The sequence below is a fragment of the Alternaria triticimaculans genome (genome assembly GCF_023758025.1).
Source record: "Alternaria triticimaculans strain BMP 0046 chromosome Unknown scaffold_1, whole genome shotgun sequence".
Lineage (NCBI taxonomy): Eukaryota > Fungi > Ascomycota > Dothideomycetes > Pleosporales > Pleosporaceae > Alternaria > Alternaria triticimaculans.
The window spans coordinates 1,938,572-1,962,372 of NW_026055958.1; the positions used below are offsets into that span (position 1 = coordinate 1,938,572).

General features: G+C 53.0%; 8 protein-coding genes across 8 annotated transcripts; 2 read left to right on the forward strand and 6 right to left on the reverse strand.

Annotated features, from left to right (window-relative positions):
• Positions 1-240: 240 nt before the first annotated feature.
• J4E78_000619 (uncharacterized protein) lies at positions 241-1,212 on the forward strand (the record flags this gene model as incomplete). Its single annotated transcript, XM_049361281.1, has 4 exons — positions 241-281; positions 327-578; positions 626-873; positions 932-1,212. 4 exons carry the CDS (start codon positions 241-243, stop codon positions 1,210-1,212), a joined length of 822 nt encoding a protein of 273 aa, XP_049226564.1.
• Positions 1,213-2,333: 1,121 nt separating this feature from the next.
• On the reverse strand, positions 2,334-3,523 carry J4E78_000620 (uncharacterized protein; the record flags this gene model as incomplete). The annotated part of the gene is made up of 2 exons (XM_049361282.1): positions 2,334-2,601; positions 3,222-3,523. The coding sequence occupies 2 exons, from the start codon at positions 3,521-3,523 to the stop codon at positions 2,334-2,336; spliced, it is 570 nt and encodes a 189-aa protein (XP_049226565.1).
• A 1,040-nt stretch (positions 3,524-4,563) lies between these two features.
• Positions 4,564-6,826, reverse strand: J4E78_000621 (uncharacterized protein; the record flags this gene model as incomplete). Its single annotated transcript, XM_049361283.1, has 4 exons — positions 4,564-5,716; positions 5,767-5,931; positions 5,981-6,393; positions 6,449-6,826. 4 exons carry the CDS (start codon positions 6,824-6,826, stop codon positions 4,564-4,566), a joined length of 2,109 nt encoding a protein of 702 aa, XP_049226566.1.
• A 1,176-nt stretch (positions 6,827-8,002) lies between these two features.
• J4E78_000622 (uncharacterized protein) lies at positions 8,003-9,936 on the reverse strand (the record flags this gene model as incomplete). The annotated part of the gene is made up of 2 exons (XM_049361284.1): positions 8,003-9,776; positions 9,896-9,936. 2 exons carry the CDS (start codon positions 9,934-9,936, stop codon positions 8,003-8,005), a joined length of 1,815 nt encoding a protein of 604 aa, XP_049226567.1.
• Positions 9,937-11,117: 1,181 nt separating this feature from the next.
• On the forward strand, positions 11,118-13,003 carry J4E78_000623 (uncharacterized protein; the record flags this gene model as incomplete). Its single annotated transcript, XM_049361285.1, has 4 exons — positions 11,118-11,331; positions 11,377-11,818; positions 11,866-12,605; positions 12,663-13,003. 4 exons carry the CDS (start codon positions 11,118-11,120, stop codon positions 13,001-13,003), a joined length of 1,737 nt encoding a protein of 578 aa, XP_049226568.1.
• A 184-nt stretch (positions 13,004-13,187) lies between these two features.
• On the reverse strand, positions 13,188-14,837 carry J4E78_000624 (uncharacterized protein; the record flags this gene model as incomplete). The annotated part of the gene is made up of 2 exons (XM_049361286.1): positions 13,188-14,126; positions 14,184-14,837. The coding sequence occupies 2 exons, from the start codon at positions 14,835-14,837 to the stop codon at positions 13,188-13,190; spliced, it is 1,593 nt and encodes a 530-aa protein (XP_049226569.1).
• A 257-nt stretch (positions 14,838-15,094) lies between these two features.
• Positions 15,095-19,195, reverse strand: J4E78_000625 (uncharacterized protein; the record flags this gene model as incomplete). Its single annotated transcript, XM_049361287.1, has 1 exon — positions 15,095-19,195. One exon carries the CDS (start codon positions 19,193-19,195, stop codon positions 15,095-15,097), a length of 4,101 nt encoding a protein of 1,366 aa, XP_049226570.1.
• Positions 19,196-19,496: 301 nt separating this feature from the next.
• On the reverse strand, positions 19,497-20,646 carry J4E78_000626 (uncharacterized protein; the record flags this gene model as incomplete). The annotated part of the gene is made up of 2 exons (XM_049361288.1): positions 19,497-20,274; positions 20,339-20,646. The coding sequence occupies 2 exons, from the start codon at positions 20,644-20,646 to the stop codon at positions 19,497-19,499; spliced, it is 1,086 nt and encodes a 361-aa protein (XP_049226571.1).
• Between the last annotated feature and the right edge of the window lie 3,155 nt (positions 20,647-23,801).

The following is a 23,801-nucleotide window of genomic DNA, read 5'->3' on the forward strand; positions in this document are numbered from 1 at the left end:
TTGAGAAGTTTAGTTGCGGTGATGACGACAGCGTCCACGCGCAATCAATGAGTTCTTGAGAAGTTTAGTTGCGGTGATGACGACAGCGTGGTGCATCTGTGGCAGCTGCCGTGGGGCACCCCCGGGTCCGCGCATCATCACGTGTAGCGAGACCCTGAATCCCTGCAAGCTCGCCGCGACTGCTCGATTGTCGCGACGCAACAAGCAACCCACCGCTTACACGACCCATTCGCGCCCACCATGTCCACCATAGTCAAGGAAGCTTCCCAGAGCTCGTACCCGTACGTCTGACAAGCCGTGTTGATTGCATTAGCTAATTAGAGCAGCCCCGTCATTCCTAAAGACTTCAATGGCAACCAGCCAAAGACTATCCGCTTGTTCCCTCTAAGCAACTACACATTTGGCACCAAGGATGGCCAGCCCGAAGAGGATCCGTCTGTCCTTGCCCGGCTCAAGCGGTTAGAAGAGCACTACTCGGAGCATGGCATGCGACGGACTTGCGAAGGCATCCTGGTCTGCCATGAGCACAACCACCCGCACATCCTCATGTTGCAGATCGCAAACGCCTTCTTCAAGCTGTACGCATTCGCATGCTCTGTCTTATATCATCACTGACGTCACACAGACCTGGCGATTACCTCCGCGCCGAAGACGACGAGATTGAGGGCTTCAAGGCGAGGCTGAACGAGCGCCTCGCACCAGTGGGCACACAGTTCACAGGCGAAGGCGTAAACGACGAGTGGGTAGTTGGCGATACGCTGGCGCAGTGGTGGCGGCCCAACTTCGAGACCTTCATGTACCCTTTCATCCCTGCGCATGTCACCAGGCCAAAGGAATGCAAGAAGCTGTACTTCATCCAGCTTCCCCGTAGCAGTAAGTCGACTCGAGTCGCCTGTTTTCCACAATACGTACAGTTACTAATACTTCGCAGAGGTTCTCAGCGTCCCGAAGAACATGAAACTCCTCGCCGTTCCGTTGTTCGAGCTCTACGATAATACCGCGCGCTACGGACCACAACTTTCGGCGATCCCTCATCTGCTCTCCCGCTACAACTTTGAATTCGTTGACGAGGATGGCAATGTCGCAGCGTGCACACCTGGTGTAGGCCCACCAGACGGATACCGGCCTCAGACCAAGGTCCTGGCAGGCGGCGATGGGGACGATACTACGATGGAGCAGAATGGGGAAGGTAGCGATATCACTCTTTCGTAGAGCGCTTCCGTCATCATTCCGCTCTCTGAGTTTTATCTTGCTAATTCATACCCGGTGTCAGGCGTTACGACAGCGTAGGCATCATGACTTTGGTGGTTTGCCTACGATGCCCACCTTTGGACGGGGATGCTCGACACTTCTTTTGTCCCAGTCTGGTACATAAAATGAGAAGCGGTGCATCACGTTGAGATCCGACTATACCGTACGCGCTTTCGGTTGCCACGGAACTGTAAACGTGGCGCCGCAATAGTGCATAGCTAGGAGCATGGCGTATGTGATGAGGCTTATATCTCGGGGTCGCATTCCATCACTAAATCACGCCATGCAACCATAAGCGGTCTTTTGGCCCCTGAGAATGAATGTATATGATACAGCGAGTACGTTCCAGATGATGTTTTGTGCCAGGCCCATTGGTTCCGCGATACCCGGTACCGACGAACCACTCAAAGTCTGCCTATTCCAAACCACGTCCATACCAAAGGTTACCCTTATATTGGAGCACTCGCGAAAGCTATGCAATCTGGTACCTGATGCCCGAGCCAAGGTACGAACGAAATGAAAGGGTTGTCTCTCACGAGAGCCTCACACTTGCGCACCATACGATGAACCGTTGTCAACTACGGGAAGCACAATCTCTTATTGCTTGGGTCGACCAGATCCACGTTTTGAAGGTCACTGAATAACTCACCGGGATTTGCGAAGCCATACACACGATTGGCTGGTGATCCTCGTGACCTGAGGCCACTGGCAAATCGCCTTTGTCCTCCTATGAAATCCTGGTAATGCTAATTATGTCCATGTAGAGGCATGGTTCTGTAACAGTGTGATGGAGAATTTTCGTTAGTTTACCGACCGTCTAGAGATCTCTATTCGACTGGTCTTCATATAAAAACCTTCACATCCCTCCTCTCATATCCTTTTCCTCTCACCATATAACAGTAGCTTCCAGTCCCAACAAAAGTCAATCAAATCTGAGAAAGAACAACCCCACGCAAGTGTACGAACAGCTTCCCCCTTACCTATTATGACTAGCTAATACATCATAGTTTCAAAACGATACCACTCTCGTACTACCTGCCTAACCCTCTTGCCTGCCAATACTAACGGAGACTTTCAGACCCTCACCAAAGATGCGTCTCATCCTCTCTGTCGTCGCCGCCGTGGCCCTCTTGGCCACTGCCACGGTCGCTCACAGCGGCAAAGACAGGATCGTTTGGCACGAACGCCCGGTCAAGGAGCAGCATGGCTGCATAGTGACCTGCAAGAAGTCCTCCGATAAGCCATCGGAGTTCCTCAGGACACAGTGCGCCGTCTGCATGGACAGGATCCGGAACACCGTGTGCGCTGATTGCGCAGCAGCGTACCGGGATGGAGTCCCGTTCGACAAGTCTGTGGACCGCTGTTACCGATGCCGCCATGTATCGGACTATGACTCTTCCTCCGAGTTTGACGAGCCTTGGGACAAGGATGGCGGATTCTTTTGGCCCGGCCCCGAGGGCCCCGAGGACTGGAAGTTTCCACACTAGAGCAGTTTGAGATGCTTAGGAGGATTCATGAAGGGGATGGATGACTACCACGCGCAGTGGTTTGCGAACAGTGGATGAAGACTTTTCCACTGATGGGTATGTGTCACGGCTAGCACAGTACCGTAAAGCCAAATCAAGTTGTTTCGGTACAATAGTGAGCCTTATTGAGTGATTTACTTGTGGAGAAACAGAAGAACACCTGGAAGAAATCTGCTCCTCATCGCAACGACCACTTCTACAGCATCTTCCCAGAAGGGCACACCCCTCTTGATGCACTTGGGAGAGTAATGCGACCGCCGCTCTTACACCTTCGGGCACGAGACGCTGAGCGACGCGAACAACTCACTAGTGCACATCTTGTTATACGGCGTCATACTGCTGCCTCTGCAATTACTACCACTATGAATCGTAGTCGTGCAATGCCTAAAAAAATGAGACCACACGTCAGTTCACCTCCTTTGAAGCAGAATCTAAAAGACGTACCCAATATCAGACTCGTACCACGCGAAGATCGATCCAACATTCTGATACGGAATGCATCTGTCCTCGCCGGGAAGTACGTAGATGTTCCAAGCAGGACCGTTGTTTTGATCGCAGTTGAGGTTGCTGAAGATCCAAATCTTGGCAAGGTTTTTGGGCAGGTTGCCGGATAGTGCGTCGCGGCCTAGCTCGGCTGTTCCTGCATCCAGTGCAGGCAGTGCTTCTGTAAGCAGTGCGGGTGCTGGATTGGCCGTAAATGTGGCTGCCAGAGCGCCGAGGCTGAAGAGGAGGGGAGAGAAGTGCATGATGGCTCTCTTGCAATATGAGGACTCAAGTAACGACGTTCTGAGACCGCTTTGATAGGTGCTCCTGGCCAAAGTCGAGGCTACGTACTATATACGCGTAGCTTACCATGTCTCTAGTGCCAGCCCCAGCGGCCAAGGTCCTTCGAGACATGTGTGAGATGCTGGCAACGCTCATCGTGTGTATAGGGAACGTTTCAAGTCGATAGTCTTGCGATCGTGAAAGCCCTGCTGGTGCTGATCGATGTCATGACGCCTTTCTGCTTCCGCGCATCGTGAGCGCCACATCCTCCTACATTTCGTATAGCCCTATTCCACATGGAACGCGAACACTCTATCTAAAACTGATCGTAAACACATTTGGCCTCGCAGGCAATAGCTCTTGAGTGTGTATGTCTCACAGTGTCATTTCGTGGTCGTAGATGTCAGGTTCGCTAGCAGGTCTCGGAGTCCGAAGAACAGTGACAGTTAGCGGGGCTAGGGCGTCTAGTGACAACTAGGAAGTACGGTTTGCTGAGAGCGTACAATTGGTTCGGGTGTAATTGTATGCGGGTTGAGAAGCTGAGAAAAGCTGGCGTACACAGTTCGTGAGCGGTGTCAGGCAACTAACAGCCGGCATGGTGTCACCAAGATTAATAAGCTAGCCCAACTAGAATCCAAATTCCCATATTGACAGCACATGTGTCATCTGTAACGGGTGATACGTTCAGTACAATCTGGTTGCTTGCAGGATATTAGCCGAAAGATGCGATGAAGTTTAGATCCTTGGGGGAGGCTCAACTACCGGGATGTGCAAAGTCAGGCAAACTTGACGGGTAAATCACTCATCTATACGAAGAATTTTTAACATGAGGATGATATTTTGATTGCTCATCCTCTGTACTCATAGTATACATTATCTTGTAATATACATTATATACTAACTACGTAGGGAAATGAAAGACTTATGGGTTAGGCTAATGTGATGGTGACGTATGAAAGCGAGTGGTGCGTAAAGAGCGTTGCGACATCCAGTATGTGGGTCTACCCGTGCCACGGTAAACTCATGGGAGTACGATCTGTACAGTCCGGGCGATGCTAGGAACTCCCTCCTTCGACATGACAAAGACGTAGTAGGCACCTGGGATGAGAATGCCACTGTCGTCGGGTAGTGTAGCAGTGTAACTGCATCCATCACCCTTGACGTTGGTCAAAGGCACGCGGCGCTGATCGGTGTTGACAGAGTGTGTGACGCTGCCGATGCGGACCAAGGCGAACTTGAGGCCTGGTGTAGACGTCTCAACTTGGATGGTCAGTTTGCCTCCAACCTTGACGCTCTCCGCGCTCAAAGAGCTAATGACTGGTCGGGTTGCGGGGGTACCGTCGTTGTTGAAGAGATATGGTGGGGAAAAGATCTGGCCATCGGCATGGTCGACGAGTTTGTTGCAGTTGGCGGAGCTGCGGCCAACTCCCTGCGCGACGTAGCAGAGACCACCGCCACCGGAGAAAACGCGTCCATCGGCTAGCAGGATGCTGACTGAGTGATAGTTGCGGGGGACAGCTTGTGGTGCTAGAGTCTTCCAAGATTTGGTGGCTGGGTCGAACAATTCTGGGTAGAGAGCTCCATCCGTATCGGTGAAGACCAATGAGCGTTTCTGACCACCGCTTACGAGAACTTTTCCGTCAGGCAGAACGACCGCGTTGGAGAAACCGCGAGGGTATGCCATGTCCGCGACTCGCTCAACCTTGGCAGGGGTGTTCGGCTCGCCGATTGTAGTGATGTGGGCCCGAGCGTTGGCGTCTGCGTTGGTGTAGTCAGGCGCGCCGCCAGCACTCAAGATCTTGCCAGCAGTGGCATCGTACATGACGAAGATTCCACACATCGCATCATCAATGGGGTCACGAATACCAGCAGCGACTTGCGATCCAGTTCCCTTGGTACCGTACCAGTTCATGGCCTTGCTTGGACCGGCCTGGAAAACGGAGGCGTTCTTCCAACCAAACAACCATGCATGGTTGTCTTCACGCCAGATGCCTTCATGGTCGGTCGTGAGCATAGCCTTCATCTTCGCGTTTGGCAGTGCCGTCCAGGCGTTGGTGGCAGGGTCGTACACTTCGCCGTCTTTACCCTTGCGTGGACCAGAGTATGCACCTCCGATGGTGAAAACGCGGTTGTCGGATGTCGTCGTGGATGATTGGTAGCCGCGAGCCATTTTCCTAAGTATCATTAGTATGAAGTTCATATCATTGAGCTAGAAAAGACTAACATGTCGGGTGCACGAGTGAATCCGTTTGATGCTGGATCATAAAGACTGGCCGCGGAAGCGTCAGATCCTCCTTGGATCAGAAGCTTTCCGTCCTGAAGACTGCTCATTGCGGGACAGAACATGTCGTGATGAGTGTTGCTCACTGTACGAGCTGAAACAGCTCCACTGAGAGAATGTTAGCGTGCGTTGATGATACTGGACCACTATGACTTACGTGTTGAAGTTGTAGTCCGCAAATTGAGTGCGTCCACCAGCACCTCCGAAAGCATCAGCGCCCCAACTCGAGAATACGAGAAGACGTTCCGAGACAGGGTATTCCGGGACGACATATGCAGCAACCGGGATGACGGGCAGGCGGATAAGATCTGACCATTCACCATCCTTCGCAGGCGCAGGCGCTACATTGAGACGCATTACATCGAAGCGTTTGTCGGTTGACCAGATCAAAGTGTTACTGCGCGAGTCGGCTTTGATGTGGCAAGCCTTCTTGGCAGAGTCGTAGACAGCGGCGGTACATGTGGCCCAGTTGGCGCAAAGGTAGGCACAGGTATCAAATGTGTTCACGCCTTGCCATACCTTCTCGCTTGGTCCGCGGATGTCGGTGCCAGGGCAGATGCTGTATTGTTTCTAGGGGTGCAATGTTAATGTCCGCGTGTCTCAAGCTACTGGGGAGCAGACTTACTCTGTTTCTGTGATACGTCCATTCGCCAGCAGGGCAGCGAGCGATGTTCACTTGCTCTGCTTGGATGACCTGGAAGCGATCGTTGGCAACCCAGTTCAGGCCGGTAAGATCCTTGAAGTGGCAATCTTTGGTCTTGGTATCAAACACTGCCTTGAAGCAGTCCATACTCTTGTCGCAGAGTTTTGCACATGCTGTAACCGAAGCAACGCGTTTGATCGATGTCGTAGGTCCTGTAAGGTCGGTACCGGGGCAAACTCGATATCTGATGCCTTCCGCTCCAGTAAAGATATCGTCGTTGCCAGGGCAAGCATTAAGAGCGTTGGTGAACTGTAAAAGAGTGGCTGCCGAAAGCACGGCGAAAAGAGTGCGGACCTGCATCTTGGATGTGAAATCAGACAACTGGCCTGAGGCAGGAATCGGAGGACTGGCGTCAACTATCTATATACCCGTCCCAGCCACGATCCCATAACGGTGACCCGCATAGGAGTTTGCAAAAATGGATACCGTTGAAACGAACGAGGGGATTGTAGACCTAGCATCGAACAGGATAGCGTACTGCCAAGATGGGAACCGTTCGTGAGTAGCTACCCTGTATATGCTCACCTATATATCGTATTTTAGTATCTTCGATAGCGCTAATGGCACCAGATCCGGACCTAACAGGGGGTTCATGTCAACGGTAGCGGGCCGGGAGACCCAGGCAGGTTAGCGATGATGCCACTATCGGTATGCTCGGTGTTCCTGGAGTCATGCTGTTGACTGCGCCTCAAGCAAAAGATCGAATGGATCTCGGCTCCTGGGTCGTGATGTGGAGTGTCGCATTGTTGTAATGAGTTGTTATGCTGATGCGATGACCCCAGTTCCCACATTTTCATGGGGACATGTGCCTTTTCCTCTGACAAAGTGCGATACCTGACAGTATTTCATACATCCTGAACGGCCTGCTGAAGGATTGCGGCGGTGGTTCTACACGCGCCAGCTGGCAATTATCGATTCCTTGTCAGGCTGCTTGAAACGCCAAGGCCAACGCTCCACCCCACCCCTGTGCCCATCAGGGAGACGTTATCTACAAAAAAAGAACTTCATGTGAATAACCACCGTCAAAACTCCGCCCCTGTTCCCAGCGCATGGGAATTGCAGGAACAGGTCTATCGGAGGTATCGTGGCGGATCCACACGATTTAAAGCCGGCTTAATAATGTACTCTAAATTTCAGTAACGCAAACCATTGTAGCTGCGATGCATGACGTTGAAAGGTAAAAAGTGACGACTGCCGGCACAACGGCCGGAGTGCAGAAGGCGATTGGGGTATCCTGGTGCAAATGCGGCTAGGTCAGCCGAGACGATGGCGGCGCTTGGACTGGACTTTTGAGTCGGAACTCAAAGGGAGGCTCGGTGAATCTGTCGTGACAGCTGAGACACCCTGGTTCTCACTGCTCGAGTCAGTCTATTGATGCAAAGAGCAGCCCGTCTTGGCGATGGCTTCTATGGGCACGATCACGTGTTGTATGAGGTACTCATCGAACAAGAGGATCTATGCGTGAACACGGTAGGTTCACCAGCCTTGACCGGGCATTCCAGCCCAAGCCGGCATTGGCCAATCCCATGGATTGCCATTGTAGTTCATCGAAGCTTGTTCCATGGGGAAAGCTACACAGCCCAGATTCATGCCACTGCCACGGGTAACGCTCGATTGGGAGCCGAGACTGTCCAAACTAATGAGCTCGGAGGTTTGTGGATCATCAAGACCTGGCGTCTGGAATTGCGACTCTGCCGCTAGTTTGTCCCTTAGGGCCATCTTTTGTCTGATTTGCGTCACGATAGCTGGTGGATCCGATTGTTCGGACGTTATTGCTTCACGTGCCGACCAAGCTTGTAAAACAAGCCCCCCAAAGAGTGTGAAGAAAGGGTTGTTGGGTTTGGTCTCCACCGGGCTGTCCTTTTTCTCGAAGTCCATCAACCGAGCGGCGCAGTTCTCGCTCATTGCCTGCCACCATCGATTTGCGAGTTGGCCTAGTGGGCGTATTTTCAACTCTTGGGCGAGATGAATATACGCAGGGAACGGGAAGTGCATGTAGACAACCCAGCGGAAATTTGCTATGAGGGGTGAGGTCATGAGCAGCGTATCGCACTCAAGCATACGGTGCGCAAATCCAAGACCAACGTTGCGCTGCTCCTCACTTCCTTGCGCAAGTCCTTTCGAGTTGTTTGATAGGTATTGTGCAAATCCGATCTTTGCGAGTGACGCGCGCGCCATCCACATGGTTAGAAAGTGCAGCGGGTTTTGAGCATCGCAACGCGTAAGATACTTTTGCTCTATCGTTGACTCAAAAGCGGCAAGCTCGTCAAGCCCTGAATAGGAGGCGTCAAATGCCTTCTTGGAGAAGGACTTCAGGGCCGGATTGATGAAGTCCAAATGAGATGGGCTTTGACGAATGAACTCGCCAATCTGGCTACGGATGACTGGAAATAAGGCTTCGGAAACGACCTCAGACTCAACAGGAGGGGTCTTGGTCTCGACTCGTAAGTTGAAATCGTTGACGTTGAGCGGGGCTTTGCAATCCCATGTCGGGATTAATGTAGTGGACTTGCTCTCGGTCATTTCAGACATTCTGTTGTCAAAAAGTGAGAGAGACCACCATAGTCTTCTGCGCAATTCGGCCTCTAGCACGCAATGTCTGGAATTGGCAGATTCGGCATCGACACCCATTCGCTGAGCAATGCGAACAGCAGCCCCTAGCATGGAAGACAATGACCGTGGGTCTGTGTCTGGTTTGAGTGAGACCAGGTAGAGATGAAGGGCTGTCAAGCATTCTCGATCGTTAGACTTCAAGAAGTTACAATTCAGCAGCGCCTCCCTTGCACCCAACTGGTAAGATCTGATCAGGTCCGGCTTAGGCCTACCAAACCATGATTGACACTGCTCCTGATTGAGGCTGAAAATAGCCATGCAATAGATGGAGAACATTAGGGCCTCCAAATTTGGATCGATATGTGAGATGTCGCTAGCGGCATCGATGATGCGTGGCTGGAGGGTAGGCGTATGAGTGAGCTTCAATAATGGGTCGACATTCTCCAGGTACAGTTGCCAAAGTTTGAACACCTGGCTTTGTGGGGGATGGAGAACTGATAGGTCGACGGCGGTACTACGCGAGCAGAACAAGAGATCTTCGTTACGGTGTAGTTTCTGCGCATAGAGGTTGTCCCAGGCTTGCACAATCTGCGCTTGCTGTAATGCGTGTTGCGAAGAGCCGCTGTTCTCGGAATCGTCGTCGCTGCCGTCGTCATCAGCATCGTATGCTAATCGGTTTAAGGCAAGCCAAAAACTCCTAGTACAGTTAGTAGTGTCTCTTTCAGGTGCTACAGTTTCTGCGTACTTGGGTTGGGTGTTGTCGGTATCTGATATGATGGACGATTGAGCTCTGGAAATCTCCTGATCACGACTGACGTTACTTTCGTGGGGCCCTGTGGATAAGTTCGAAGATGCATGTAAGGGTTGGAAGGCAATGCCGTTCGTCTTCAAGAGGTCTTCGTAGTGGCGAAGACGCTCAAGCAGCTCCCGTTCGGCAAATCTGCGACGTCGTTGCCGCGGCTGCGTCGCTGCGGAAATGCATTGTACACCCGCCTTCTTGCAGTTTGAGCAAGGAAAAGCCCGGTCACATTTGACCTTTCTTTGCGCGCATAGCACGCACGAAAGCACGCGCTGAGACTTGCTTGCATGCGCTAATGGAGACAGTGCATCAGCGCTGAGTTCAGGTGTGGGTATATCAGACGACATGTCAAGGGAACGAGCTCTCTTCCGTGACGGCGGTACTGATCAGGTATGCGAGCGCGGAGTGGAAAAGGCCACCGCAGAGCTGGTGGCGAGGCAGGCGCTAACCAGGCAGTCAGGCAACCAGACGCGAGGCGCTCGCCTGGACTCTGCTTATCCCCGGGCTGACTGCAACGAAAGAGCATTGTGGCTTCATGTGAGAACTATGGGTCCTTGCGACGAAGAGGGCGGTTCGCAGGATAGCAGGCAGGCAGGTAGGCCGGCGCAAGAGGGTACCCAGGCTCGATGCCACCATCACGACGCGTGAGGCTTACGTAAACCGCACTTCCCGCTTCAGTCGCGTTCGTCAACCACATCCACTCCTTTCTCTTGTTTCAGCAGTGACGGGATGGCATCCGTCCCAACATCTCCGCAATCTTCGCGTTTATTCACGCTTACTACCTCCGATGTCTGAACTTGAGGTTCGATCCGTAAGGGCGTGATGACGCGCACCGACGCCTGAGTAAGGTGCGGCCAGCCTCTCGGACAGATCTAATCCCCGAGCCCATCACGTGATCTCACTCACATCGAACACCGGGCAACTCTGGGCATTCAGGACATTGAATCGTCTCAACACATCAAATCGACAGTATGCGTTCGGAGAAACTCTGGTATTCCCGACCCGTCCTGGATCACTATTACTCTGCAACAGGTCGAAGTTCGCTTCCAATGTTTGCGTAGACCGCTTCCATGTCGGACATTTCTACTCCCCGAACGGGATTGTATTGCAAAACATCGTTCGGGACGTTGCACATACCGAATGTACATATAACAGCCAAGCTTCTCTCGACAGTGTTCTAGTGTATCCAATCTCAAGTTTCTCTTTGAACTCCACTGCGCTCATTCCGAAGTTTACGCCATGACTACACCAGCTCAAGTTGGGACTACAACAATGGCCAAACCCGCTAGTTTGCACGAAGAGCTTGAAAAGGATGCCTCACCTTCAGCCTCTGGAGGTCACGAGTACGCAGATTCCGAGGAGAACTATAAGCCCAAAACACTCAAGTTTTGGCTCGTCATCATCTCGATCTATCTGGCCTTCTTCCTTGTTGCTCTCGACCGCATGATCATTGGTATGTGAAGTTGTTCCGTCTTCAGTCCTTACTGACACTGTTTAGCTACTGCTATACCAGCAATCACAAACACATACGGCACTATCGTGGATATAGGCTGGTATGGTAGCGGCTATATGCTTACGTGCGCCATCTTCAATCCACTCTTCGGCAAAATTTACCAGCTTTACGATACTAAATCGACGTTTTTGGTGTCTGTCTTCCTGTTCGAAGTTGGCAGTGCATTGTGTGGGGCCGCACCTACTTCTGTTGTTCGTAAGTATCCACCAAATCGCGAGATGATGCACTCGCTGACCCTCATTGAAGTCATCATCGGTCGCGCAATCGCTGGTATTGGAGCAGCTGGACTTCAATGTGGTGCGGTCATGATCATCGTACCTCTCGTGCCATTGCGAAGGCGACCCATCTTCACTTCTTTTCTCGGTCTCGCATTTGGAGTGTCATCTGTATTGGGGCCCTTCGTTGGAGGCACATTTACTGACAACCCGTAAGTGTCCAGGCTTTCTTCATGAGTCACGGTTAACACGCGAATAGGATCTTGACGTGGAGATGGTGCTTCTACATAAACCTCCCCATCGGTGCCTTGACGTTCGCATGCATATTTTTCTTTCTGGATCTCCCTTCAACGCCTAAAGAGAAGCTGTCCATTCTCGCTCAGCTCAAGCGCCTCGACCCAATAGGTCTTCTCTTCTTCGTACCATCCATGGTATGCCTTATCCTCGCTCTTCAGTGGGGAGGTACGACCGATCCCTGGTCAGCACCGAGAATCATCGGCCTGCTCGTCACATTTGCAGTCACTTTCACCGCATTCCTGGTTGTGGAGTTTACGATGCCGGATACAGCCATGGCCCCGCCTCGGGTCATCTTGAACCGTTCGATGGGCGGTGCTATGCTATTCATCTTTCTCCTCGCCGGCGGTATGATGAACGCTGTTTACTACATCGCCATCTGGTTCCAGGCAGCCCAGGGCCAGTCTGCCATGCAGGCCGGTGTACGCACGATACCCCTGTGCACATCGCTTATTGTCGCCGGCATCATCACAGCGGTGATAACTCAGAAGATCGGATACTATGTCCCTGCTTTGCTCCTTTCGGCCGTTGTCACATCAATCGCCAGTGGCCTCCTTTCTACACTTACGCCGGAGTCGAGCGCTCGCGAGTGGATTGGTTATCAAGTCTTCTACGGGTGCGGGCTTGGCTTTGGGGCTCAAACAGCGAACTTGGTGCCGCAGACTATCCTGCCACGCTCAGATGTGTCCCTAGGCATGGCGATGAGTAAGTTTCTCTGTATGAACTGCATGTTGAACATACGCTGACTTTGTAAACCTATAGTCTTCTTCCTAAATCAACAAGGTGGTGCTATCTTCCTTGCTGTTGGGCAGAATCTGTTCTCGACCCAGCTTGTAAAGCAACTCTCGGGCAACTCCAAACTCGATACTCAACTCATCATCAACACTGGTGCAACAGACCTCCGAAAAGTGGTAGCGGCGAACGAGATCGATACGGTGGTATCGGCATACAGCTACTCAATAACTCGGACGTTCCTGCTAGCAGCACTACTCAGCGCTTGCACCATCATTGGAGCCTTGATGGTGGAATGGAGGAGCATCAAAGAACGTTCGGGAAAGCCAGCAAAACAAGCGTCAAAAGATGTAGAGAAAGAGGCTGCTTGAACTGAAGCACCCTACATTTGAAATACATGGCAATGAAGCAATCGACGGCGTTGGGAATAGAGGAATTGTAACTAAAAGGGAGTCTCATAGCATCGTAGAGCCTCGTACACAATCGATCGTCATATAAGAAGTTTTCGCAAATCCATCGACATAAATCGACGGACCATAACCTTGCTTCTTACAACTAATTGGCCAAATTACTAACATCAGCGCTGCGCATCCTCTCCTTTGACACCAAGAGCTCTTTCGGAAACCATTCCGATAACTTGCCACCCGGTCTCCCCGGAGCTTCAGGCAAGTCCTCTTCTTCACTACCAGCAATCATGATACCAAGAGCAGCACCCGAAAGCCAGGCCCACACCATGCCCTCTCCCGAGAAGCCCGCCGCAATCCACTCTCCACATGAGTTCTTGTTAGGCGCCACGCGTTCTCGTGTCTTGGCATCTCGCCCAGTCAACTTTGCATCCAAGCGACCGACGAAGGGCATGTAGTCGCCAGTCAGGCCAATGATACCAGACCACATTTGCTTCGACTCAGCACCAGCACCCCATTTGGGATGAAACACTGCCGGAAAGATACCCGTGATGTGTGCGGCGGTCAAAGGGTCGAGTGAGGGACCGTCGTCATACCGCCCGACTTGATCGATACCTTGTTTCAGCGATCGCACGAAGCCGCCTCCGATCATCAGATCTCCTTTGGGACCACTGGTGGCTGGTGGTCGTTGTGTGACGTAGTCGAAACCCTCGCCGTAGACTACACTCCATGAGTGCATGCCGTCAGCGTACGGGAATGTTTGTCCTGGTTGCTGTGCAGACATGTGGGCTCTTGCGCCTACAATCTTACTGCGAAGACCTGGGACAAGATGACTCGCGAAGCTGTTCGTAGCGTGGACTATATGGCGAGCGAATATGGTTCCTCGGGCAGTTTGTGCAGCGTATGGGAAGTCTTCAGGCGCCGTGTCTATGATGCTGATTGACTCTACGGGAGTGTTTGTCTCGATAGAGAGCGTATCATGATAATCGTTGAGAAGATTATTCCAGATAGATGCAACGAATCGGTACGCCCATATAGCGCCTGCTTGGTAGGACAAAGCGCCGACGACGCTGTTGTTGACACCGAATTTCTGTTTTCGTCAGAATCGGGAAGTTCCTTTGCTAGTCACCTCGGGGTGTCGTCGAACCTTCTGAACTTCATCACCTTTCCACACCGTAATCTCGACCTCAGGCAACCATTTCTTCAACTCTTCAACATCGGCGACAGCCTTGGAGAAACTTTCGTCATCCAGAAAAAAGTCCACAGTCTCGACCTTTCGAGCTTCGGCAGACTCAATGCCTTCGCCCTCACATAATTCTGTTAAGTACTTGACGTGCAGAAGCTGAAAGCGCGCTAGAGCAGCGGCACGGTCTTTTGGCAACAGCTTGCTGAATCGAGAGAAGCTTTCGTACACTGAAGGTTTGATGTGGCCGCCATTCCGAGCAGTTGCACCGCTGCATAGCTGTCGAGCTTCGAGGACCACCACTTTCTCAGTAGTGCGGATATTGCGACGGCGTCGCTCGTGTAATAATGACCGCGCGACAGCAGCGCCAGCTATCCCGGAACCGATGATGGCCCCATCCACAGTTTCCGGCAATTTGGACGAACTTGCGTCGCATAGTGCAGGGTGTGGAGGGTCGCTGAGCCAGTAAGTTTCGGATGGCTTGGGGACCGGAAGACCCGGGGGTTGTGATGCACGCTTCAGAGCTTGATCGAACTCGGCTGACAAAGCTCTTAGGAGAGAAGCTGCTGCGATGAGAGCCTTGGCTGTGTTTCGCAGAATTGAGAGAACTCCGCCCATCTTGACCCAGATCTATTGACTGAGACAGCTGATTGCAGATTTGCTTGTTGTACGAGGATGGAGAGTCCCCTGTTGTGCATTTCCTTGGCAAAGTGGATGCCTAGCACGATGTACGAAGTAAAAATACACCTCGCCTCTGTAAACAATCGTTTGGATGCTTGTAAATCTATCATTTCCGTATCGTAAATGCCTATAATAACCACCTTAAACGCCAGCCGTCCCATGCATACCTAATCGCGCCTCTCGTCAAGCGTGCTCTAGCCGACCCATCGCCTAGCACTCTTGAACATGCGTGACCATGGGCCAAGTTCGCCCCATCCTTCTACATCTCGTGGGATATAGCTTCCAACCTCCTTCAAGATAGTGCGTTCGGGGTGCGGCATCATCGCCAATACCCGACCATCGGTACTCCTCACACCGCTGATACCCATTGGACTGCCGTTCGGGTTGTATGGGTATGTCTCGGTTTGCTTTCCGTAGTTGTCGACGTAGCGGAACGACACAAGGTTTTCGTTGTATAGCGTCTGTGGGCTCGAGACCGAGGAAGCAGATTTGGAGAAGTGAGCGCGTCCCTCGCCGTGCGCGGTGACGATGGGAAGTTTGGATCCAGCCATGCCGTGCAGGAAGACAGATGGCGGTGTGTTGGGTCCCTTGGGATCGAGCACTTCGACCATGCAGACACGCGCTTCGTATTGCTCAGACGCGTTACGCTCGAAGCTAGGCCATAGCTCCGCACCAGGGATCAACTCCTTCAACTTGCTCATGAACTGGCAACCATTGCAGACACCAAGGGCAAAAGTATCTGGGCGCGCGAAGAACGTCTGGAATTCCTTGCGTGTGTTGGGGTGCAAAAGGACAGACTTTGCCCACCCTTGGCCTGCGCCAAGCACGTCACCGTAGGAGAAACCACCGCACGCTGCTATGCCCACAAAGCCAGCGAGCGATACGCGCGAAGAGATTATGTCGGTCATGTGTACATCGATGGCAGTGAAGCCGGCCTGGTGGAAAGCAAATGCCATCTCGGCTTGGCCATTCACACCTTCCTCGCGAAGAATGGCTACGCGTGGCTTGGCTGTAAAAGGTGACTTGAGGTTGGACATGAAGGGCAGAATGTTTTCGGCAGGCTTGAAGTTGAGGTTGTACGACAGGCCTGGGTCTTTGTCGTCGAGGATGTTCTTGAACTCGGCGTCGGCGCAAGCAGGGTTGTCTCGGAGCTTTTGCATGCGGTACGAGGTCTCTGCCCAGCGCTGCTGGAGCTTCTGGCGTGTGCTGCGGTAGACATTCTGGGTGCCGACATAGAAAGAGATGTCTTGTTTTGTGGCCTCAGGTACGCGACCAATCTTCTTGATCATACCTGGAGGCGGCCCGCAGGTGGCGAAGCAGCGGTTGAAGGCAACTTCGTCCTTCTTCCTGATCTGGAAGACAGCTCCGAGCTCTTCGTTGAATAGCGTTTCCAGAACATCTTTGGGTTCGCTTGACGCTGCGATGCCGTCGAGCATGACCTCAATACCACATCGTCCGGCAAAGGCCATCTCAACAAGGGTTGTGAAAAGACCACCGTCAGACCTGTCGTGGTATGCAAGCACGATATCCGACTCATGGAGTTGTTCGATCGCATCAAAGTAGTCCTTGATGATATCGGCGTCGTAAACATCGGGTGCTTCGTCGCCGATCTGCCCGAATGTTTGTGCCAGGGCAGAACCGCCCATGTGTTTCTTGCCCGCTGCTAGATCGACGAACATCAGGACGGTTTCACCGACATCCTCAACCCTCTCCAGGGCAGGTGTCCATGTTCGATCTGTGCGGTTGACAGGGGCAAATGCAGTGATGACAAGCGACATGGGTGCTGTGACTTCCTTGGCCTCGCCGTTGTCGGACCACTTCATCTTCATGCTCATCGAGTCCTTGCCGACGGGAATACATATGCCAAGCTTAGGGCAGAGATCCATGCCGATAGCTTCGACGGCCTCGTACAAGGCTGCACCCTCTCCGGGATGACTGCTTGCAGACATCCAGTTGGCCGAGAGTCGGACTCTCGATAGCCTATCGAAGAGGCTTGCTGCAGCAATGTTCATCAAAGACTCTGCGACTGCCATCCTGGCAGATGCGGCCGGCGAGATGAGCGCCAGGGTCGGCTTCTCGCCCATAGTCATAGCCTCGCCAGTCCTGACACCAGCCAGTAGCGATGTAGCTGTTACCGATACATCAGCTACTGGGACCTGCCATTTGCCAACCATCTGATCACGGACAGTAAGGCCACCGACAGTGCGGTCTCCAATGGTGATCAAGAAGGACTTGGAGCCTACTGCTGGTAGGGTGAGAACTCGGTCCACGGCTTCGGCGATCAAGCCATCCTTTGGTGTGTCGGGAATGTACATGGACAAGCTGCTGTCAAAGGCAGGGAGCCTCAACTTGCGGCTCTCGACAATGCGGGACATCTTTGGTGGCTTTCCGAAAAGTGTGGCCATTGGAAGATCGATGGGTGTAGGGTTCTCCTTGGAGTCCCTGTCGTTCAACACCAGACGCTGCTCCTTCGTAGCCTTGCCAACGACGGAGTAACCGCATCGCTCACGGTGGCAGATGCGCTTGAACAAGTCCAGTTGGTCAGGGCTGACTGCAAGCACGTAACGCTCCTGAGCCTCGCAACACCATATCTGCAGCGGGCTCATGCTCTTGTCAACATTGTCGATCTCGCGTAGCTCGAAGATGGCGCCAAGACCAGAGTCGTGGACAAGCTCGGGCAGCGCATTGGACAGACCGCCAGCTCCGACATCGTGAATGAAGAGGATGGGGTTCTTGTCGCCCATGGAGCGACACGCGTCAATGACTTCCTGCGCGCGCCTCTGCACCTCGGGGTTGCCTCGCTGCACACTGGCAAAGTCAAGGTCGACCTTGCCTTCGCCAGACTGTATACTGGAAGCTGCGCCGCCACCAAGACCGATAAGCATGGCAGGTCCACCGATAACGAGAAGGTGCGAGCCAGCCGGTACAACGTCAGGGTCCTTGAGCGCGTGCTGCGGCCTGACGGTGCCCACACCACCTGCCAGCATGATAGGCTTGTGGTAGCCCCGTAGCTCCGACTCCTTCTCGTTTGTAAAGACGCGCATGAGCATGGTGCGGAAGTAACCGGTGGTGCATGGGCGGCCGAACTCGTTGTTGAACTGGGCGCTGCCGATGGGGGCCTCGAGCATGATGTCCTGGCTGCTGGCGATGTGCGCAGGCTTTCCGACGTCCTTCAGCTCCCATGGGCGTTCGAAGCCCTCGATGTTCAGGTCGGACACAGTGAAGCCCGCCAGTCCAGCCTTTGGCTTGGAGCCACGTCCGACGGCTCCCTCGTCACGGATCTCGCCGCCAGAGCCCGTGGCGGCTCCGGGGAAGGGCGATACCGCAGTCGGGTGGTTGTGCGTCTCGACCTTGCAGAGGATGTGTACCGTCTCTTTGGTGCCGTGCCACTCGCCCGTGAGGTCGTTGGGTGCCCAGAAGCTAGCCTCCTCGCCGTTCAAGACAGCAGCATTGTCGCTGTACGCGCTGACAACGTGCTTGGGATTCTTCTGGTGGGTGTTGCGGATCATGCCGAACAGCGACATGGGCTTGCGCATGCCGTCAATGGTGAACTCGGCGTTGAACTGCTTGTGGCGGCAGTGCTCCGAGTTGACCTGGGCGAACATGAACAGCTCGACGTCGACTGGGCCCCTCTTGAGTTCTTGTGTGTATGCCTCTACGAGGTACTCAATCTCCGACTTGTCCATGGCCAGGCCCAGCTCGCGGTTGGCGTGGTCGAGGGCGGCATGGGCGCTGTTGTACTCGTCGAACTTGATGGTCGTAGCCTGCGCAGGTTCGCCCTGGCCGAAGATGGCATCGAGGTTCGGGGCGGTGCGGCTGATGGTCTGCGTCATGCGGTCGTAGAGATGGTCGCGGTTGGGGATCTCGTCGGCTTCGAGGGCGCGATCGAAGGTGGCGGCGATGACCATGCCGCGCTCGATACGCTTGACTGCGCCTTCGAGCGTGCAGGTGCGCGCGATCATGGAGGCGAGGGAGCTCCATGGCGATATCGTGCCGGCGCGCGGGCAGACGTAGAAGAGGACCGTCTTGTCGTCGCGAGGCTCGCCGCCGCGGTTGACAGCGTCGAGGAGGACCTGGGCAAGGCGGTCATCGCTACTGGGGTATTCGCCGTAGTGCAGGATCTGCTGCAGCGTCTTCAACTCATCGTCGCCGAGTTGCTTGAGGGGGTTGACAAAGTGCACCCACAGCGAGCGCACTTCGGTCGCGCCAATGGCCTGGGCGAGGCGCTGCAGGCGGAAGTCGGAGAAGGCGGACGAGCCCGGCAGGATGAGATAGGGGTCCTCGTTAGACGCCATCGTGTGTGACGCCGAGTCGCTTTCTGGGAATCGTAATCGCGGGTGTCCGAAGACCAGAGCGATCGCGGGCGCGTTCACATGGCGGGGGAGGGGGAACTTTTAGAAAAAAATCGGCGCGCGTCACTGCCGCCGAATCCTTGCTCTTTTCCGCGCCGCGACTTTCAGCATGCGGGCCATTGAGATTTCCTACTTATCCAACTAAGAACGGCATATCTCAAGGTTTGAGAATGTGAAATTTGCTCTTATATCTGTTAAAGATGCAATTGCCATGCCAGTCGATATTTTCCACTGTCTGAATGTCTCAGAAACTATCCAAATGCACGCCCACTCCCTTCTGCGCGGCCAACTCCATCAAAGCCTTGCCAATCGCGATATCCATAATACCCACGCCGACACTCTTATACACAACAAACCCCTGTTCAAGCCACTTCTGCACGTCGTCATCTTTCCTGAGCCCATCCACCTTCCCCACCTTAAGCATCTGCTCTGGCTTCAGTCCCGCTGCTACCAGCTCACCAGCCTCGTCCATGCATCCCTTGATGCTATCAACAGTGATCAACCCTTGGTAGACCTGAGAGGCGAAAAGATCGGATGAGTTGCTGATATGCTTTAGTAGTTCTGGGTCAATCTCTTGCATGTCCAAACGATAAGACCCGATTGCAGCGATATACCGAGACTTAGCAAGGCCAGCGTCAGACGTGAGGTACGAAGCCGGGAACAGGGGAGATGTGCTGGGTGTTGTGCAGAACATGACATCCGCTTCTGTGATCAAGCTCTCCAGCGCATCTTCTTTCTCATCGAAAAACCCCATCTTGATATGTTCACCGACTTTCGATTGTGCCAGTGAATCAAGTAGTTCCTTCGCTCTTGCACTTGACCGGTTGACGACTGTGATCTTCCGGATGTCATCTCCTTTCAAAAGGATAGCAAGGCGAATATGCCATTCTGCCTGCTTGCCTGCTCCAAACACAACGATGTTTTCGGTCTTCTTCCGGTACCGATACAGCAGCATACTCCCTAGCGCTGTTCTAAACGCCGTCAACTCTGCTGCGTTCAATACACCCACTGCCTGTCCTAGCCTAAAGATGAGTGTACGAAGTCAGTATTTGTCTCACATACAGTTCGTACATGGATATTACTAACTCATCGCAAATCGTGAGGACGCTTCGCAGTGCAGGCTTTGGCTTCTCTCCTGGTGGAGGCGCTTGAGATGGTGCGACACCGACTATCTTCACACCGATAGATGATGGTGTTGTTGCGGGCATGAAGAGGCTGACTTGACCATTTGGTCGCGCGACATGCGCGCGGTGTGGTTGGTAGGGAACTTCATCGTTACATGAGTATTCGGTAAGGGCTTGATTGAGCGCTGATGCGAGGTTCTGGACGTCGGATGGAGAAATGTTGTGGAGGAGGGATTGGATGTCGGCGTCGGAGAGGACGGTAAAAGTCATGGTGGTTACGAGAAGGGCCGACTTCAGATGTCCGGGAACTTGGTGAACTGCGTTCGATGAACTTTATGCTGATCGTGCGATGGATTCCTTCCTTGTCTTCCTTTCTGCGCCCTATCCCGGTGTCATTTGCTGTTGCCTAGTGTTGACGTTGCCGTTGTATGCGGAGATGCTTGCCTGCGGGTACTGTCGGGCCACTGCCCCACTATATCCTTGGGCAATGGGCAAAGGATAACAAAACAGCGATATAATCGTACGCATCGACACATTCCTTGTGTGGAAAGGCAAAGCCGTCGCGCCGACTAAAATTATGCAAATGACACGTCGTCCACAATTCCCTTCTTCCCTAGCACGGCACACCATAGCTTATCCTGATTGTCATTGACTTGAAGACCGGGCCTTGTCAGCCAAAGGTCAATCCGCGAGACAAGAATTTCCTGTCGGTCGGTGGCTCTGGTTTAGGCCACACATGGGAACGTGGAGTTATGGGTGAAATCGGATCGAGTGTGTCGCGCCTCGTCAAATCTCCTTCCAGGTCGTAGCGGGGCTTGATCTCGCCCAGGCTGCGGAACACGTCCCCGCAGCTCTTTCGTCGCAAGTTGCCCAATCTATGGGTGCTAGCTGACTCTGATAGAGTTTTTCGAAGCACTGGAATACCGTGTTGGACCTCTGGAGTCTCCTGCTCTTGGACCACCAACATGTCCTCTTTGATCAAGTCGAGGAACTCCCTGAACTCAACGGTACAGCGTCGATGCTCTCTCAATTCATCCATAACCTGGAGCAGTTTAGTGATAAGCAAGGTTTCATCTTAGTACCCATCGTAGTTTAGTGAGTTTAGTATGGAAAGTCAACTCAATAGACTGACCTCGATGACTGCAGACTTGACTTTGGCTCTTTTCACTCCTGCCTCGAAGTATATAGAAAAGAACGTGTCACTAGGTATGTCTGCCATAAAGGGATCGCTTGCCAGACGCCTTTCGCCAAATCGTTCAACCAGTTTACGCCCCCCAAGATACCACGTAATGAACTGCAGGTATACACATCCAAGAGCCCATACATCACATGCGCTGGTGAGAACGCCGTCGAGCTCCATCTCAGGCGAGCGATATGTTTCTGAGTTCGGCATGCGTCCAGTCCGCCTCGTGTCCCAAGAATTCTCCGTGCTAAAACGAGCAACTCCGAAATCGGTGATCTTGAGAATACCATGGCCGCCTGGAGTCACGTCGTCTGGATACCAGAGAATGTTTTCCGGCTTGAGATCTCCATGACGACCGAATAGATTTCTCATCACCCGGGTCGGGCTCGTATTCTCAACTGACCCAAATTGTTTCTGCCTCCCGACCGCCTTCCGCACCGGTGGGTCTGAGCCGTAATTCAAGATGGCGCCAGAGAGGGTGGCGTACCGATGCACACTGTTCAGTCCAGCGGCAAGGCCAAGGCATTGGTCTACAACCCATGTACCCATCTCCTGGACCTCGGGCGTACGCTGCCTCCAAAAGTCGAACAAATCGAGCTCTGCCCATGGGAAGATGAGATGATAAACCCCGTCGTGTTCATAAGTAGCTAAGAGGGTGACAAGGTGATCGTGAGCGTGTTTACTATCGCTTAGCTTGGTGAGAATGGTAGCTTCTCGTCTGAAATCCTTTTTGTCGCTTGATCTCAAGGCTTTGATGGCGTAAATATTGCCATTACCCTGATGCGGTCATTGTCAGCGTTCCTCACACCTTACAGCTGGAAACAACATTATAACGTACCTTCATCTTGTCTAGACGATCATGTTCGGGGTGAATTTCTGTCTCAAAAACTCTACTAGATCCTCCTCGTTTTGGAACCTCGGTGTAGGTTAAGAATGGCAGGATTGTTTCAGAGTCGAGATCAACATGAGGGATGGCAGCACCATCGGCGCCGATAAAAATCGGCACAAGAACACTCCATTGGTGCTCTAGAAATTCTTCGGCGTAGTCCTGCCTCTTGAACGAAATAGGACCAGCTTTTGAGTCGTGTCTGCTTATCAGCGAATAAGAGCCGTCCGGTCTGTCGGAATGTGGATCTCTCTCCAGCGGAAGGTGTTTGTCGCAGACACCAGATTTGATAAAAAGTCTGATCTTCGATGGCTGCTTCATAAGGTAGAGGACCGTGAGGATCTTCACGTACGGTGTGCCATCGTCAATGCTCAAGCGCTGTTTCCCTATTCTTCCGAATTTCGAATAGTTCGAGTTCGAGAGCTCTCGCTGCACTACCGCGCTCGTAACGATCTTCTCAATCTCAACCTCTGGTAGGAAATACCTTCGAAGATACGATCGACGTCTAGCTTCCCTAAGTCTATTCGGAATCTGTGATGTAGAACTATCACTTGGTAAACGCGTCTGTGCCCACCGTCGCACAAATAAAACTGGGTTGACTGCATGTTTTCGGATGTCAAAGGCATCCGATCTCTTGGGCACAATGATGTCCGTCAGCCTTTTCTTAAAGGTCGTGATCTCCGTTTGTAATGGTACTGGAGGCGAAGCCGTACTATCCAGTTCCTTAATAGCTTTGAGATCTGTCCGGGTAGCACGACCCGCCTCGGATGGTGTGTTTATCTCGCACGCAAACAGAGGCTCGCTAAGTGGCCGCGGTCTTCGCTGTAGATCTTTATTGCGTCGTTAGCTAGAAGCCGATGAATCATTGTGTTCAATATGCACCTCGTCGTCCGGTCTGATTGTTCAAACTGCTCGACGTGAAAGCCCACCCGCTGCTGCGTGTGGATGAGTCCACCTCTACATGATCATTTCGTGGCTCAGATCGGTCATCGTGAGGCGAGCTCAGGCCCGGCTGATGGTGCGGGATTACCGATGAGCTTGCGACAAAGGCCATCGTATGTTTGGGTTCATGGCAGTACCAGTCGGCTTGGAACGTGTGCCTGAGGCATCATGCTTCCTGCAGTCTTGTGGGCTCGATGTAGCCAGTGTGCTCAATGTCTAAACCTTGAAGGTCTGCTGGGCGGTACGTACTTCCACTGAATGTGGGGTCCGAGCATGCAGTATGGTGGAATCCCTGCTAGAGGCGTAGGCTACTGGACAAGGTAGGCAGGTGTGACAGTCTATTGCTCTCAACGCGTGCCGTCTATCGCAACCCTATCGCTTAGAGCTGGCGTGCCTCGAGTAACACCCGGCTTG